Below are 15,173 nucleotides of genomic sequence, written 5' to 3' on the forward strand. Positions count from 1 at the left end.
TCAGCCGGTTGATTCAAAGATTACTAGACGGCAAAAAGAGATGTAAACTATGATAGCCTATAAATTCATACAAACAGCGAAGTTGAGATATATTTCAAATTCTGTCAGTATGCTCTACGATGTATTTGTATACCTTATCTGATTTTAAATTCTCGTGTCAAAACATCATTGAGCGGTTGTAGTAAAGGAAACCAGAGTTTGATACCCATTCAATTAGGAGAAAACAGATCAAATAAGTATACCATCGTTCTCATATACCTCTAATTTAAAACATCTTGAATGCTCGGAGGCAAGTTGACCACGCAAGGATTGGAGCTCCTAAGATGTAAATGGAATTTGTCGAGTAAAATTGTTAAGCTAATAAACAGCACTGTAGTCAAAGAACTACATGACCTGGCATCATACATCTGAAAAAACTACCTTGTAGAGGTCAGTGTTTTGATCCTTGGCATCTGTTAGTTCTTGCCTTAGGCGGACAGACAAAAATTGCTCATTGTGGAGTGATGATTCCAGTTCTTCCTTCTCCGCCTTGACCATTGCTATAATGTGCTCACTAGTCCCCTCACCTTCGGATTTCTGCATATACTTGAGAGAAAGAAATAAAACTAATGATACAGAAAATGACAATCTGAACACCTTAAAACTTCAATACTCCGTAATTTTTAAAATAAGGAACTGTAAAAAAAGTGTATATAGAAGAGTGAATAAAATAAATTTTTTTAATGACGAGTAAGAATGTTATGATGTAAACTGGAACCACGACATCAGATATATGAAACAGAGGCATTCAAGACATACACGGAGCAAGCATGCACTTTTTATCAGAAGATCTCAACCAGAGATTTCCAATGAAGCTTAAATGGAATTGATATTTACTATCAAAATATTATATACCGTGGGCTCAAAATTATCCATAGCAATTTTTCTTACTTTTCCTTCTTGACCAACTTCAAACTCGGATTCCAAATCTCTGGTAGGATTTGTCGCATAATGCACGGTAGAGACACTATCAGGAACAGGTCCCTCCATTATCTTCCATTGCAAGGTCAACTTATGACTTGGCTTAAGAACATTAACCTGATAGCCAAACATAAATGATCATACAGTAACCAAAAGGCCAAATCATATAAAAAAGAGGTTAAAATCGTCTATACCTCACTATTGTAGCGCCCATTATATCCTCCAAAAGATATATCTTCCCCATTAAGTGAGCCTACAACCAGACTTAAACCCTACAGTCAAGACAATTAGATAAAAACTTTGTATCTTCAATCCGTGACACCTGAAGTTATCTCCTATTATGAAGACCAATCGACCACAACCATATAACTCCTTCCACGTTAACACATGTACATATAACTGAGAAGTGAAAAAAGGAAGTTTTCTTTCGACCTGATAAACTATTACATTAGTCTTGGAAACATGTTTTTTGAGTATAAAAGTCAATGAAATTAATTGACGAGAATAAACATGCTGAACAAATCATTAAAGAAATACAGTCAAATGATCATAATAATCACAGAAGCACAACAACAAATGTAGAAAGTCTACTTTATTTATAGGCTTTCTCTAGCTTTCCTTGTTGATCCAAATTGTAACATTACCGGCACAATTAAACCAATACACATATGCTGCATAATACAAACAAAGATTTTCCACATGCCACATGCCACATGTATGATGTAACAATTTTACAGGGAACAAGCATTTGTAAAATGTAAATTACCTCTCTAGCAAGAGGAATGCGTCCTTCAACTGATGTCACAACTGACCAGGCTAAGGTTGACATGTTAAGCACAACAGTTTCTGATGCCCCTGGAAGAAGAGAGTAGCACAAGCAATCAAAGATTGGGGAGCGGTAATCAAAAGTAAGCTTTTTCACGCAATCAATAGATAGTACCAGAGTGTTCTTTTCTTCACATAAAAGGAGGACACTTGAGAGTATAACTATAGTAACTCAACCAAGCATATAGTGGGAAAGTCATACAAGGAACAATCGACAATTGTAATCTTCTATTTGATTTCAAAGTGAGACATTTACCACTTTTATTGTCTCCACCACCAACAATAAACCAGTTCTCCCCAACAGTCACACCTGCATGACCAGCCCTAGGAACGGGTATCTCACCTTGTTGTGTGGGACTTGACCACTCCATCTATAAATCCAAATACATAAAGATAAATATACTAATTTCCCAAAAGCACATGCAAAAATGCAAAACAGTAATTATCTTACAGTTTGCAAATCAAGGGCATGCAAATCATTGAAGCAAGTAGCATGTGAATCCCCACAAAAAATAAGAAGATATTGCTCTGCATGTAATGCAGCAGAATGTCCAGACCGCGGTGAGGGAGGTACCCCCCTGCATGACGATGAGAATAAACAAATATTAAGAGCTATTGTGGAATATAAATGTCCAATCTATAAAACAATTGGGTAAAAGGGATTACTCAAAATAGAAGTACTACAAGGATTGTATCATGCTGAATTTTACTTCATAAATGTCCGTTTATAAACAGGTTGGATTACATATGAATCACATAGAAATGAAGCTCAGGTATAGTACTAGAAAAGCAGAACTTGGATTCAAGCATGCTGCATGTCCAATGTCAGTGTACAAAAAAAGAAAGAAAGAATTCAAGTGTGAAGTAATTTTGGATCACTATCTTAATACCAGTGTTATATAGCATTTTTGTTATTTAAATAATAAGTTAATTACTGGAATGAAGCAGATGTAATTGTGAATTCAATTTTGATGGCAACCTATTGTTAGGAAAAAGATAGAAACTAAAACATCAGATAGCTGTTATGATAGTGGAACCTATCAGGTCAATATTATGGACCAATGCTGCTTGTGCTTTGCAACAAACCTAGTTCAAGCCAGCTTTTGATATTTTTAAGGTGACAAATGTAAATTCATTTACAATCTCCATGATAAAGGCTATAGAAGTACCAGTAGCACGTCTTTAACAAAAGAATGAAGACATCCAGTAACATATGTGGAGTGTAGAGAGACAGTGTGGGACCAAAATTGCCAAAAATATTCTTACACAGCATCAATTTCTTCCCAGGTCAAGGTTTCTAGGTCAAGTATATGTAGATCATTCAAGAGAGTCTGCTTTGCATCCTGTCCACCAAATATTACTAAGGTTAAGTTACACTTTTATAAAGGAATTTCTCTGAGGAGGAAATTTGGGAGGCTATTCAATCATTGGATAGCAACAAATCTCCGGGTCCGGATGGTTTGAATATGGGCTTTTTCAAGAAATTTTGGCAGATTTTGAAAGGAGATATTCAAAAGTTTTTCAGAGATTTCTATGAGGGGAAAAAGTTCGGGAAAGGTGTGAACCATTCATTCATTACTCTAATTCCTAAGAAGACAAATCCGGTTGATATTGAAGACTATAGACCAATTAGTTTGGTAGGGGGACTTTACAAAATTTTGTCTAAAGTTTTGTCAAGAAGGTTAAGAATGTGCATAGGAGAGTTGATTGGTCATTCCCAATTTGCTTTTATCCCGGGTAGACAGATTTGTGATTGCTCCTTAATTGCTAATGAAGCCATTGGTTTTTGGAGGAGAAAAGGAAGGGAAGGTATCGTGTTTAAAGTGGACTTTAAGAGAGTGTATGATACCGTGGACTGGGATATTTTAATCCAAATTATGGAGTGTATGGGGTTCGGTCAAAGATGGAAGTCTTGGATTCTAAAATGTTTAAATACAACTTCAATTTCAGTTCTTGTTAATGGCTCTCCCACAGAAAGCTTTAAAGTTTCGAGGGGGCTAAGGCAAGGATGTTCTCTATCCCCTTTGCTGTTTAATTTTGTGGGGGAATTTCTGAATCTTCTGCTTTCTAAAGCAGTAGAGTTGGGGTTGTTCGAAGGTTTTCAGATAGGTCACGATAATTCTTCAGTAATTCTATCTCACCTACAATTTGCCAATGACTTGATAATTTTCTGCAAAGCCTCTAAAAGTCAATTGGAAAATCTGAAGAGGGTCTTGATTGTTTTCGAGTTATGTACAGGGCTACTGCTGAATCTGTTGAAGAGCAGGATTTTCGGTATTAATTTACAAGAATCAGTTGTTGGGGATTGGGCTACCTCTATAGGATGTTTTCGAGGCTCCTTTCCAACGGAGTATTTGGGGTTACCCTTGGGAGCTAGGAGGAATTCTATTCACCTTTGGGAGCCGATTGAGAATAAGTTCTACAAGAAACTTGCAGGCTGGAAATCAGGTTATTTATCCATTGTAGGAAGGGTTGTTTTGATAAAATCAGTCCTGAATGCTCTTCCAAATTACTATATGTCGCTTTTCAAAATGCCAGTGGTTGTTCGGAAAAAATTGGAATCTTTAATGTCTAATTTCTTGTGGGGCTCATCGGCAGAGAAGAAAAGGATCCACTGGGTTAATTGGTCTACTTTTTGCAAAAATAAAGAATTTGGAGGATTGGGTATTGCAGATCTTGACCTTCGGAATAGGGCTCTCATGGGCAAATGGGTTTGGAAGTTTGGTAATGAGAAGGATTCTTGGTGGAAGGCTACGATCTGTTCTAAGTATAATGTTGATAGGAGGTCAATTGTTCTAGATGCTAATTTTCCTTCCAGTACGTCGTGGATGTGGGAAGGCATATTAAAAAACTATCGGTTGAATGACTCTTTTGAGATATGTTTTCGAAATAACCTAGTGCTTCAGGTGGGAAAAGGAGATTCAATAAGGTTTTGGCATGACTCTTGGGCTAGTAACCATCCCTTGAAGACACAATTTTCAAGAATATTTGCTTTGTCGGTTAATAAGGATGGGGTTGTGGCTGATTTTGGGTGTGTTTGTAATGGGGAGTGGGTGTGGGATGTTCAACTGAGGAGAGATTTATTGGACAGGGAATTTGATCAATGGTTGCAAATGATGGTACTGTTGGATAATTTTCGTCCTTGTTTGACAGGAGAAGATTACTTTGCTTGGAAAGGAAATGGGGATGGCGTGTTTTCGGTTAAGTCTTGTAACAAAATTTTTTCAAGATTATCTGAGCCAGATGTCGTCTGGTCGGAGATTGTGTGGAAGGGGTTAGTTCCACCTAAAGTGGCGGTTTTTCTGTGGCAAACTATTCATCAGAAGTTGGTTGTTAAATCTGTTTTACTGAGCAGAGGTGTCAAAGGTATCGAGAATCCATATTGTGTGTTTTGTGGAGTGGAACCTGAGTCGGTGAGCCACTTATTCTTTTCTTGTGACCTGGTCTGGGATATTTGGGTAAAATTCTTACGGTTGTGGAATGTCTGTTCAGTACTACCCAATAATCCTAAAGGATTCTTGCTTTCTTGGGTGGAATTGAGACCTAACTCGGATATTTGGAATTTTCTACTGGGAGCAGTTTTGTGGACTGTCTGGATTTGCAGGAATCAGATTGTGTTTCAGAATGGCAAGATGGATAAAGTAATATATTCTTTTTGGTGAGGTATAGGGTGGCATCTTGGTTCTTGGCTAAATACAAGAATATATCTATCCAAGTTGACAACCTTATGGGTGATTTAACCTTAGCGGATGTGCATCGTTCCCCTACTAAGTTGCGGTTGCCGAAAATGAAGTGGTGTCCTCCTCCTTCGGGTCATTTTAAGATGAATGTTGATGGGCTGTTACGTTTGATTGGAGAAGAAGCGGTATTGGAGGTGTTCTTAAGGATGCTCATAATAAGCAGTTAGTTTCATTCTCGAGAGCGACAGGTCTGTGCACTCCGATTATGGCTGAGATTTCTGCGATTAAAGCAGGGTTAGAATTGTTTTTTGATTTAGTTTGGAGGGATAAGGGGATTCTGATTTTGGAAAGTGATTCATCTCTGGCTCTGAAATGGATCAACAACCCGGATCAATGCCCGGTTCTCTATGTGGATTTGATCAGAGAAATCCAGAAAACTGTTATGCAGTTTAGTGTTCTGACTAGGCATATTAGCAGATGTTCTAATGGGGAAGCTGACAGTTTAGCTAAATCTGGAATAGGTTAATGAGTGTTGAGGTTGTGGTTTTGTGAGTTTGGGTTACTGGGTTGTTGTAATGAAGGTCTTTGTATTGTGTGTTTCGTTTCGGTTGTAATTCTTATGTTTGGTAATAAATTATGGGCACCCTTTTCCCCTTCCAATGATTATTGTGTTTCTAAACACAATAACTAAGAAGGAGGTTTTTAATGGGGCCTAATTCCTATAAAAAAAATATTACTAAGGTTGTTCCAAAAAGGGTCACAGATTGACCACCGCGAGCAAACTGCAACACTCAAATTAGGGAGAAAAACTCAAAACTATTGGGAAAGAATTTTCAGAAAAAAATTAAAGAATTTTACCATTAGGAAAATAAAGGGGCAAAAAACTATAAAAGCACATATATGCAAAAATGCAATCGACATTTTTGCTTCACAAGGTTTACCTCCAGCCTATGTTCAAGCATAACAATATGTTTATAAACTTTCAGCTAAACATTGCCTTTCAATCAACGTTCTGTTTTTAGTTTTCAGTTTCTTAAATAATGTATTCAACTGAGCAAGAAAAGATTAATTCCACACTATTTCAGAGGCATAAAAAAAATCCACAAGAGTTTCTAAATATAGTGCTGTAATCTTTTTCTAATCGTTACAGGGGAGAGAAAGATAGTTAACCGGAAGAAAAGATAAATACCGGTGCTTTTCCATAAGTTTTCAACATTGACCATGTGCCACTTTGCAGATCAAACGTCTTCACTGCAATTAAAATACAGAACATTAGAATAAGAAAAGAAGAGAAAGATGCAGAAGAATAAATACTTCTCAAAATTTTAAATTGTTATAAGGGGAAAGAACGAGTACCCTGGATAGAAGGGGAAGAGAGAATTAAATAAAATAATTGCAGAAAGCCAATCAGTATGAATACAAGTACTTTTAGCTAACAGATTCTAATAAAATGTGCACTCAAACTATGCTTTCGAGAAATGAAAGGACAATAAAAGATAGTTCTCTATGGCCTAATTTAAAGAAACTAGTTCTCCAGAAGTATCAATGGGAAAAAGTAGAAGGGATAGAGAGAGTTAAGCATAAATACAAGAAATTTTATCCAACATATTCTGAAGAAAAGTGCAAATTTCCTTAAGATAACATTGTTTCGAGTAATCAAAGGAAAATAAAAGAGAGAGTCAGATCGCTACTAACAATGAATGACCAGCACAAGGGGTTATATTTACAGTTGATTGCGGTTCACCGACTTAGATCCAATTTTATCTTCAACCTTTGACCATATACAACTTCTCAAATCTAAAACCTGTATCAAACCTTACGTTAGAGACATGAAATCTGTCAAGTAAAAATATACTGATACATGAGTATACGAACAATAATGCATTAGAAAATTTTCATTTCATGTCCAAAACCATACATTAAACTGAATTGTTTAAGGAATATAGCATGTTACAAAAATAATTCATGATGGAAATACATAAGCATGTTTAAAAGGTAAATGAATTACTTACATGAAGATCACTTAGGTAACGACCATTGTGATTTCCACCATGTATATACATCTTGTCCTCGACAACTGCTGCTGCATGCTGACATGTAAGAGCAAACATTCTTTAGATGCGGAAAAAGAAAAGATGAAGAAGAAAGGACAGGTTTAAATGACAGACCCCAATACCTCATATCGTCTCTAAGACGTTGACCAGTTATTGGAGGTGAAATCCATTGATCATATACAACAACTGAACCAAGGCCTTCCGACACAACATCTTTGTCCTGAGTTTCCATCAGCCCTCCATTTTCAGCAGTAATTGTCGTTGTCTCAGCAATAGAATTCCCATTTTCTATGATAGGCCCAACAATTGAATTATGCTGTGAACATGCAAACAAGTTTGGAAGGTAAAAGAAAGTAAAGAGAGTTACAAGCCTCAATAAAAGCACTTCCAACGAACAACTTGGCTTCTCTCATTTAAATTTTAACTAGACTGAAAAGAGCAATTGTGCAGACACAAACTCCTCTAAAAGTTGAGAACAAGATCTGTAACAGCGTTACATGCCCTTAAAATGATAAAGTTGCCCGACCAAAACTGCTAAAATAACAGAGCATGGGAAATATTAAAATCAGACAACAAAAAATGAGAAAGCAACAGATCACTCACATTCATTTGTACATCCGCAACAGGCTCCAAGCCAGAGTTAGAAGCTCGTGAAAACCATCCTGGTTCTTCTTCCTGAACAAGGAATAAAATAGAAGATAATTCTCAAACTAAATTGATTCATACACAAAAAATATCAGAAAATGTTATCGGTCCAAACCTCCAATATCTTCACAAAGAGACGCATAGCTAGACGCATAGCTTCTGTAGAAACCATGTTTCCAAGCTGCTGCCATCTGTATTAATGGTGAAAAGCTTTATCAAACGAATATCAAAAAGGAAGAGGAAAAAAACTACACAAAAATCCATTTGACATGTAATAAATTGCTTGATCATCTAATCCTTGAGTTACACAGTAAACAAACCAAAAATAAAAAATAAGGGCGTGTATATATATATATATATAAACTACGCATAACAATGCCACAATGACACTAAAATGTTGAAACAACCAATAAAATCCAACCCACATATATGACCATCCATTCACATCTCTCCGAATAACATTGCCATCATTAGCACCATTTAGAGCAAATAGATCAAAACATTACCACCTTAAGCGTAACCATTACAACTCAACGGCAACAAGACTAAAAAGGTAAATTAAAGATAGATACAAATGTTCCTATAAAAAAAACAGATAGATACAAATGAGCGTGCAAACCTTCTCCATTTGCCTAGTTCAACAGGATTCCATAAACTTGGTTTTGGAACATTACAAGGACCTACGGTAGCCTGCAAACCGAATAGCAATTCAGCAAATCAGTGACCTGACAAAATATGAGCTTCATATTTCAAGTACAACATAAATGTTTATTCAGCTATCCGAGAGATCAACAATCGAATTGTCTTAAATTCAGAGTGCAAAGCCAGATCTACCAGAATTATACTTCAAATGCTTCAAATATATGTACATGGAAAATCAATTATAATATACGAAATCCTTATCCGAAATAAGAAAAAACATCACATTGCTGGAAAATAGCAAAAACTTAACAAGCTGGTGTCGTATGGAGAAGGCGGTATCCAATGAACTAAGATAGATGTTAGATGAGAATAGTGAAATTACCTGCTGGTACAAGGCGTAGAGGATCAAAGCGACGTCGTTGGAGAACCTGGAGGCAATGTCCTGGTTGCTGGGATTGGGAGACCCGCCGAATCCAGCGTAAGCAGCCGCCGCGTAGAATCGGTCCGGGTACGCGAGGCCAGAGATTTCCCTCGCCATCGTCGCCGGAATTTGTCTACCTTACCAGTGTGTTTTGTCTCGCGGATTTGGATTTGACCAGAGAAATATATACTTATCAGATATAAGACTTTTGATTGGATTTGACCAGAGAAATGTTTAAAAATGCAACGTAGTTCCGGATGTTGGCCTGTTTGGCTTGGCACTTGCCTCTTGTCTTAAAAATGAATTTCAACGGAACAAAAAAGAAGGCTCTATTCACAAATTGATCCTAAATTATAATCCATTTTTTTACTCAGTATTTAATTTCTCTTTTTGTCAAAAATGATACTTAAACTATTAAATTTTTTCTTCTAATTTAACACTCATAAAGTACAAGCATGTCACATGTTTATTTGTATATATCATGAATGATAAGTAATATATCATTTGTCACACATAATTTTCTTAAGATAAACTATGCATTTAATTACACGTTTATTTATGTGATTTAGTTGCAGTCATTCAACCATTTTTTCAAAATATTTGTAACCTTACGTTTTAATCACTCTCGTTAAAAAATTAACGGTGATGTTAATGTGTCACCCTAAGATAATTACATATCATAAATGAAAAAAATTATTACATCAATAATTTTATTTATTTTTTAACAGCGGATAATCAAAACAGAACATTAGGTATGATTTAAGAAAATAATTAGATGACTAAAATAAAACTGTGAGAAAAAGTGATTGACTAAATAAATAGTTGACTAAAATAATACCAAATAATATAAAATGGAGGCTCCCATAAAGGGCCGTTAGGGTTCAAAACCTTCACTTTGGTATTTTGTGTTATGGATTTTTGGTAATTCGGACGAGTTGATGGATTAGGTGAAATGGGCTAACTCCTTCTCCAGTATCCACAACATCTTTGAATTAGAGAAAGGCTAGTGTCTAACTTCATAATTCAAATATTATTCGTTAACTTCTCAATAAAAAGGAAATATTATTATATAATCTGCGTAATTAATGTTATGTGACGTCAATGGATTGACGGATAATCAAAGCGTGATGCTTATGAATAGATTGACTTATGATTTGTTGTGTTAATTCGTTTCCATACATCTATTTGGATAGGAAGGGTGGATAGGCAAACTAGGCAGCCTTGTTTGGGTAAGAAGGATGATGTATATTGCTACCATTATATATATATATATATTTAATATATTTTATTTTTATATATTTTTAAATAGGTGAATCTTTTTAAAAAATAATATTTTCTTTTACTATCCAGCAGCCAAACTCGCTGAGCAGTGATTGACAAGATCATAATAAAGCTACAAATATATATTCAACAACAAGAAAGGCATCAAATTCTGAGCTATATCCAATTAGGCAAAGACTATAAACCCTAACTCTAGAAAGTTAATTATACACTTCTTTTTGTATATTAAACTAAACCAAACCAGATTCCTGATTAGTGAGTGAATTGCAGATAAGAGTACTGAAACGAAATCTTACCGAAGTTAGGTTTTGGCCTAATTAAAAAGATGAAACCATGAAAACAAATACTTTGCATTATATTATTTTCTGTAATTAAAGGCCTAATAAAGTTCCAACAGTCTAGGGATTATACCTTTTCCCTTATGGATGTAACCCTAGCTACTCTTATAATAATATTGTAAACCCTTGATGTATGTGACTGAGTGAGAGGTTTGGACAGCTTGTACATTTTATACTATTCTAAGCATCTTTTGCTGTAACAGGCAACTAGGCTTGATAAACAGGTACCCTTTATCTGTATTAATATATTAAACTGTGATTAACTTTTAAGATTGTTTTTAATCAACAATTAATATGCATAAGTGATACTAATTATAACGAAAACTGTGATTAACATTTAAGATTGGTTATTAGTCAACAATTAATATGCATAAGTGATACTAAGTATAACGAAAACTGTTAAACAAAATACCTTCTGCAAAAACCCGTACAGTACAGTGTGCATAAATATATACATATATATTGAGGTTGCAGAGAGCCTTTTTCAAGCTTAGTGGGAATTGTTAGTGGAGCCAACTATAAGTTTGATGCATTTTGTTGGTATATTAAGAAGAAGTACCCCACAAGAATTCTCACATTGCAATAACAAGTCTTTTTAAATGTAAATATTTGTTAAAGAAAGTACTAAATATAGGTACAGGGTTTCAAAAAACATTCCGCGACCGTGATATAGCGGTTTTACCGCCGTCCGAGTTAACCGCTACACTCGTAATAGCGCCCAATAGCGCCCGCGACAGCCACAATTACGATAAACCCCAAATGACTAAAAACGCGACCGCGATTTGAAACTCTGATAGGGTATATATATGGCTGGCCTCATATGTCAACTTCTACATGAAGGGGTTAACATCTAAAGTTGACCAAAAAACCTAACAAGACCGAATTCATGAGAAAAGGGAATTCTTTGACAGACAAATAGAGTGACAAAACCTTAATTTAACCCAGAATTATTGTGCTAATCAAACACTAATCATACTGTTTATGAATAAATTCTTTTTTAGGTATACTGCTATATGTTATTAGGAATAATAAATGCTAAAACATTCAAACGTGTGAAAATATCCTCCACTTGTGTTGAATATATAGTACATAATTCTTTACCATTTAAGGTGATAGTGGAGGGGAAAGGGTGGGGGGACCATAGTTAAGTCTTTGTAGGGTTTGGGGTTCTTTATTTTTGTTTGCTTTTTGTTGGAGAACCTGCAAATGATCTGCAGATATAGCGAGATTTAATTAAAGAGAAAGCCCTCTTGATGACTTTTGCTTGAACTTTGATTGGTCAGTTTATAACTCAAAAAGCTTAGAATTTTAGGAATTATGTATTAGGTGCATAATCTAAATTGATTTGGATTAAGGATAATGCTAAACATTAGCTAGTATAGTTGAAAAAAAGTTATTCATTTGATATTGTTTTATATATTCCAAAGTTATGTTCACTTCAACTAATTATTATGCTAATTAAGTTGAAAGTTTGAAGGTTTCTTGAGAATTTGTCTGATAAAACCACCTAATGGCAAGATATTGGGACAGTGTTTCATGTTTAAACAGTATCGGTAACCTGTTTAAAACTATTTCAAAACTGGTTAGGATTTTTAACTTATTCTCCCATCGAAATTGTTGTGATGGTGAGTGGTTAATCATTAGAAATTTATAAGCGAAAAAGTAATCAAAACTGAGATTAACATGAAATAAATTACATATAAGATACAAAATTTATCACAGTTCAATTTTGTCTACATCCACTAAATACATAAAAATTATAAAGATTTAAAATACATAAATTCTATGCATCTCATATATCTCACAAATCTGATGTTTTATTAAAACTCTTACTACATACCTATAAAATAAATTGATCTTGATAAAATTACATCTCTCCGATAATTATTTCTCATAATCCTAATTCTATAAGTTAATACTACTTTATTTTTTGGATAAATAAAAGAATATTATTACCCAAAAGGGAGCAATAAACTGCTACAGTACAAGCATCAAAACAACTACAGTACAGTCATCAAAGCAACCAACGTGGAGCATGAACACTCAACATAGTAATAAGGTTAGACAATACCCATTGAATACAAAGAGAGTTATTGACTCTATCTATTCTATTGATTATCATATCTCTTAGTTGAATTCTAACAAACTCCTTAATAGCCTTAAGAATTTAGTTAATACTACTTTAGGTCTATATTTACATAACCAAATACTTGGTCACAAAAAAATTATTTCATAATAATTGTCACATAAATAATTAATCACTAAGTAATTTTCAACAAGTAGAATTATACTAAAATCTAACGTAATTATTAATTAAAATTTGAGTCAATGTATAATGATAATCATCCGTAAGTTACACACATATAATATTATATCGAATTGATGTTCGAAATTTTCACATATTTATTGACATTTAGATAAAAAGCCTTTAAAACACAGATAAGTGGAAATAGATATTTTGAAACTTAAATCAGTACGTACTTGATATTTAAAGAGCTGAAGTAAATGGATAAAGAGAGAATGCTATTAATTTCATTTAATCATCAGATTTGAAATATCCATAGAGTTTGTGTTCGGAAGAATATTTTAAATATATGTACAGAGTATAGAGAGAAAACCCCAACCTACTTTACTAATTACCTTTATATTAACGTATTAAGATATTAGTTTTAAAAATATGAAATTAATTTATTCGATAATAATCAAGTGAATATCATGCGCATAACTATGATGAAGCTCGAATGTATCAGATAATCATATTATCATAGTACATATATACACATACATATAGGATCCTCATTTATATATGGAGCAGAAAGAGCTACGTGTCTAAGCTTGAGAGAATCAAAGTTCATAATCATCTGATTTTTGTTGAGTTGCAAGCAAAACATGGTAGATGAGCAAGAGCGATTGTTGCCAATTGCGAACGTGGGAAGGATCATGAAACAAATCCTGCCAGCAAGGGCAAAAGTCTCAAAAGAGGCTAAACAAACAATGCAAGAGTGTGCAACGGAGTTTATAAGCTTTGTCACTGGCGAGGCGTCTGACAAATGTCGCAAAGAGAATCGAAAGACCGTCAATGGAGATGACATCTGTTGGGCGCTGGGTGCTCTAGGGTTTGACGACTACGCTGATGCTATTGTCAGGTATTTACATAAATATAGGGAGCTTGAAAAAGACAAAGCTACCCAAAACAAAGCTTCCTGCAGCAGAAGCTCTCGAGACAAAGAAGAAGAAGAAGATTCGTCAGAAGACAAAAGTGACCAACAACCTCATCAACAAACTGAAGCTCAAAAGGCTTGAAAAACATATATATGTATGTAGTGAATTGGAGAGATGAGCAGAATCAAGGACAAACAGGTTATGATCAATAGATGTTGATCTTCTCTTAGCTTATACTCAGGTTAAATTGTAGCTTAGTTTCCTTGATTCAGGGTTACATTTTTTTTCTTCTCTTTTCTTACTTTTTCCTTCTCTCGCTCTCTCTGATTCCTGGGATTTTGCTGCAAAGGGAAAGGGAAACTTATGTGAAGTTAATTGTGAAATGAATGATATGTATGATTAGTGCTTGTTCCATTTTATCTGTACTTTTAAGATAAGTTTGAGTAAGCTGAGTGCTTACAGAAAGACTGCATATATACATAAATATAGAAAGCTGAGGATTTCTTTGAATTGGTAATTGGAATCTTTCTTTCCCTTTTTAGACCCTGAAGAAACAGTTTGAGAGCAAGCCAGACACGAGTTCACAATCCAGTTAACAATGTTAACAAAGTTACACCCACACCCACATATAGATAGATATATTGGTAATATGATCTTATGTTTCTGCCAAGTTGAGAATTTGTCAGACTAACTGTTTTCTTACAGTTGTAACTTCAACAAGAAAGCTGTTTATCCTGCATGTTCTTCTAACTGGTGCATCAAATGATTAGTTCAGAAGAGGCATTTAATATTTTGTAAATTACCATTGAGTTGTATTTACAAATCATGTTCTGCAGTTTGCATCTAGGGTTTGCTATGAAAGCACCGTCTGAGAGAGAGAGTTGAATGTTGATACTAATGCGTATGAAACCATTTATAGTGGTATTCAGCTATCCTATCCAAGGCTCGTTAGGTGGGGAATATGGATATAGATCAAGCACCATTAATCTTCACCAAAAAGGTCAACAATCAAATTCAGACTACATAATGATTCATATCAGTTCCTTAGTTAATTTGGGGTCAAATTTCAATCCTTACCTCTACTCCTCATCCCTTCCAAAAGAGGGTAATACAAATAAACAAGGGGAAAGGGAAAGGGAAAGGGAAAGGGAAAGAAAGGCTTAAC

General features: G+C 34.7%; 1 protein-coding gene and 1 pseudogene across 1 annotated transcript; one reads left to right on the forward strand and one right to left on the reverse strand.

Moving 5' to 3' along the window:
• Positions 1-384: 384 nt before the first annotated feature.
• Positions 385-9,443, reverse strand: LOC120117738 (annotated as a pseudogene).
• A 4,220-nt stretch (positions 9,444-13,663) lies between these two features.
• On the forward strand, positions 13,664-14,399 carry LOC120117735 (nuclear transcription factor Y subunit B-5-like). The gene has a single exon (XM_039137975.1). It carries the CDS (start codon positions 13,736-13,738, stop codon positions 14,147-14,149), a length of 414 nt encoding a protein of 137 aa, XP_038993906.1. The 5' UTR covers positions 13,664-13,735; the 3' UTR covers positions 14,150-14,399.
• Positions 14,400-15,173: the final 774 nt, after the last annotated feature.

The sequence above is a fragment of the Hibiscus syriacus genome, unplaced genomic scaffold, assembly GCF_006381635.1.
Source record: "Hibiscus syriacus cultivar Baekdansim isolate YM2019G1 unplaced genomic scaffold, ASM638163v2 tig00110321_pilon, whole genome shotgun sequence".
In the NCBI taxonomy this organism is placed as follows: Eukaryota; Viridiplantae; Streptophyta; class Magnoliopsida; order Malvales; family Malvaceae; genus Hibiscus; species Hibiscus syriacus.

What these genes read in the sequence shown, in the direction of transcription:
- LOC120117735 (XM_039137975.1), top strand. Translation starts at nt 13,736, where the DNA reads ATGGTAGATGAGCAAGAGCGATTGTTGCCAATTGCGAACGTGGGAAGG.